Raw genomic sequence first — 3,622 nt, 5'->3', positions numbered from 1 at the left:
TGAATTATTTATTAGTTTATTGATAGTTTCCTATATTAAGGATCTGGTCACCAAAAGGCCTCCCTTCTTCCTTACTTCCCCCTCCTGATTTAATCATTATGTCACTCGCTTTCAGATAATCAAAAAATCTCACTGCTCATAGGTCAGCCTTGAGTTGTCTAGTGGTGAGAGCAACCTTTTGTCCTGATTCGAACGCGGGCATACCAAGGTACGGACAGGTACCGCATCGGAAGGCATCTCCGAGGTAACACTGGAAAAGAAAGAAGCGAATTTGATAGTATCAATAATCAAATTATTCACTTCACGAAGAAAACAATTCAAACTCGAACGGCTGTAGTATGAGAAGAACTAGAAGGTAGATAATCGCGGCGACAATCTACCCTCAGAATACAATTCATTCAACCGAAAGCACAACTACCCACAATTCGAAGGTGATGGGAACAATTCGCTGGCATGTGTAGTATATAAATCGATCCGAAACATACACTTCCACAAGATGACTCGGGTGCGGCCTCAAACTCGTCCTTGCCGCTGGCTTCCATCTCTTTTAGTCCACATGAACAGTCTTTGCATGCTCGCTTCTTGGCTCCAGGTTCGGCCGGAGCACAGCCGCTGGAAAGCGCGGCAGCATCTGGCTTAACCTTGTCACTGTCATCCAATAGATCATCCTCATCAACCTGAAACGGAGTTAAAATATAAAAATGTGCAACCAAAATGAACTTCACAGAAAGATTACTATCACGTACGTGAATGGTACCACACAGATATACAAGTTGTATCCATTAAAAACCCAAAAATAAAAATTACTCCTAAAATGACAACACGCATTGCGCTCGCATGAAGGAACTACGGAGAGCCCACTATAAGAGAACAGTATACATGCAGATTAAATTACATACCAGGTCCATATCATCTCCGAAATCTGTGGCAGCAACAGTCCACACGGACGGTTTGGAAGGTGCAGCAGCGGGCGTTTTCTTCTTGCGATTGAGAGCCATCGGTAGGGGCGCACTATGTGAGCGTAAAAGAATAGCAAATATATTAAGCTGATGGACAGTAGATATATTGACAATTGCGATTAGTACACACCTGATAAGCTGCGCCTTATATACTACAAGCCAATTGGAATTAAATGCGAACAAGCCGCGGCGTTGCATAAATATTTTTCTTCTTCTTCAGAATCAAGGCATTGCACAGAGTAAGCGAATCTATCTCCTCACAAATATCGCATACGTACCTCTCAAGCACGTCAAAATCAGGTGTCACAGCAACGACTGTAACTAATTTCAGTTCTCGGAGCTTCTCTTCCGTAACGTCAGGTCTATTTTTTTGCACGTGCTGCAGGATGGCCTCTCGTTGTGCATCAGTGGGGGACACGGTCTCCTCAACATTCACGTTTACGAAGCCAGTGAGCTTCAGGGTAGTAACAAGATCATCACCGGAGCGCTATGTATATGAGAGTAGCAAAGAAAATAACAGATAATTGAACACAAACGAAGAAAGAAAAACTAAAACTGGAGAGTTGAAAAACGAGAGATCACCGACTGCAGGAGATGCATAGGATACAGATGGCTTCATCTGCAGCCATATTAAAGTGCGTCGCACGAACAATAATTGAAGATCATCACAACAAAGTTCAAATGCAACGCCCATTGTATAGACTACGAACATTCGCAAAATCTGAAATAGCCTTCAATTCCGAATCACAGCCATGTGTGGAGACTTCAAGAAATTATGTTTGAACCAGCATAATAGTACTGATATAGCGTGTAATACCACAATATATACCGATGGTTCCCCATTCAGATGCGTACGTATATACACAGAAAAATTGACAACAGGGCAATATATACAAGTAAACCCCAGAAATTAAGTTTGTACACCGGGGACTCCGCAAGCGGACACGCCGAGACAAGCTACAAATACGCAGGTGATCCATATAAATACACTTCTTTCCTCACAGTAGAAAACTTGGACATAAAGCCAGAATAAGAACCACTATTGAAGAGCACACCTGTAAGGGCGAGAACACTTTCATAGCTGTTGACGGCAAGACCGGCTCGCATACACGGAGAGTTGATGTTTGCCCCAACAACCTGAAGATCTCGGCGAATTGCTCAGTGGTATGTACGCAGGTATATGGTGCCATTGTTCCAAGGAATGCAACATCGAAAGTGGATGCCGACATCTTGATCTTACCTAAAAGAATATTTTGAGAACAAGTTGTGCCTTGTCAAAGTAGTTTGGCGCGGGAGATATGACTACAGATTATGCCTGTCATGCAAACTTATAATACAAGAAAAACGAAGAACAACACCAAATACGTGCGAATACTGCATTTACACTAAAGTCTTATGACAAAACTCGAGCCTTATATTGGAAAAATAATCTGAATAAGTATGCCTAAAACACAGCATATAAAGAAGCTAATACATACTGAAAACCAAAAACCTACTGGATAACAAAAATATCAGCGAGATACAAACCAGTACAACAAGTCATATATATATACATATATATATATATATTAAAATAAAATAAATAAATAAATATCAATATATATCAATATATACGTATTTATAGATATTTATATATATTATAAACAAACACAAAGAAATATTACACATACAGGCATATATATATATATATATATATATATAATATATATGTATATATACATATATATATATATAAACAAGCACGCACACACGTGTGTATACTTCAACACTCGCAAAAAAACAAATATATATATATATATATATATCCGAATAACCATCAAACCACACCTACTGACACACACACACACACATATATAGATATAGATACATATAATGTGTTTATATATATATATACATAATATGTGCACACACATACACACACACATATATATATAGACACACACACACACACATACACACACACACACACACACACACACACATATATATATATGTGCTAATCAATGTGCAGTAGTCTATCTACCCATCTATCGATTCTATCGGCATATTTGTATATCTATCTAATATATGTATATTAGATAATCTATATATATAAATAGATATATATATATATATATCTTTAAATATGTAGACATATATATGAAAACCAAGAGGAAAAACACCAATGTAACATGATAAATAAATAAACAAACACAAACATACACACACACACATATCTATATCACAAATAAAGCGATGAACATTTGCGTGCAAATTACAAATTATATACCTATATATAGATATACACTTACAAACACACACACACACACACATATATGTATATGTATATGAATATATCAATTCATACGTCTATATATATATGCATAAATAGTAAATAATTGGTGGTATAAAGATGTTGAAGAATTATAAATAGAAATAGGTGAATAAATACATATTTAGATGAATATATATATATATATACATACATACATACACACACAAGCATATATATATAGATACACACATATGTAAATACAAAATATACACATATGTAAATACAAAATATACACATGTATACACAAAAATATAAAAAACACGCACAAATAGCCATACACACAAATCGGATATATATACATACACATACACACAAACACGTCGCAAGCATACATACATATATACATACA

The 3,622-nt window shown here is 36.3% G+C and overlaps 1 protein-coding gene across 1 annotated transcript; it reads right to left on the bottom strand.

Annotated features, from left to right (window-relative positions):
• Positions 1–2,721, bottom strand: SARC_01726 (hypothetical protein). Its single transcript, XM_014304537.1, has 5 exons — positions 2,015–2,721; positions 1,238–1,446; positions 900–1,011; positions 486–677; positions 1–250 (listed from the first exon to the last, which is right to left on the bottom strand). Exons 1-5 carry the CDS (start codon positions 2,186–2,188, stop codon positions 137–139), a joined length of 801 nt encoding a protein of 266 aa, XP_014160012.1. The 5' UTR covers positions 2,189–2,721; the 3' UTR covers positions 1–136.
• Positions 2,722–3,622: the final 901 nt, after the last annotated feature.

Source organism: Sphaeroforma arctica (assembly GCF_001186125.1).
Source record: "Sphaeroforma arctica JP610 unplaced genomic scaffold supercont1.71, whole genome shotgun sequence".
Taxonomy (NCBI): Eukaryota; class Ichthyosporea; order Ichthyophonida; genus Sphaeroforma; species Sphaeroforma arctica.
This window is presented reverse-complemented; position numbering and strand designations above follow the sequence as displayed.

Bases quoted from the DNA above. Each gene is read 5' to 3' on its own strand.
- SARC_01726 (XM_014304537.1), bottom strand. From the start codon at position 2,188: ATGTCGGCATCCACTTTCGATGTTGCATTCCTTGGAACAATGGCACCA. The intron at 678-899 runs GTATGTAATTTA...ACTCCGTTTCAG, and splicing joins TCGGAGATGATATGGACCTG to GTTGATGAGGATGATCTATT. The intron at 251-485 runs GTATGTTTCGGA...TTTCTTTTCCAG, and splicing joins CCGAGTCATCTTGTGGAAGT to TGTTACCTCGGAGATGCCTT.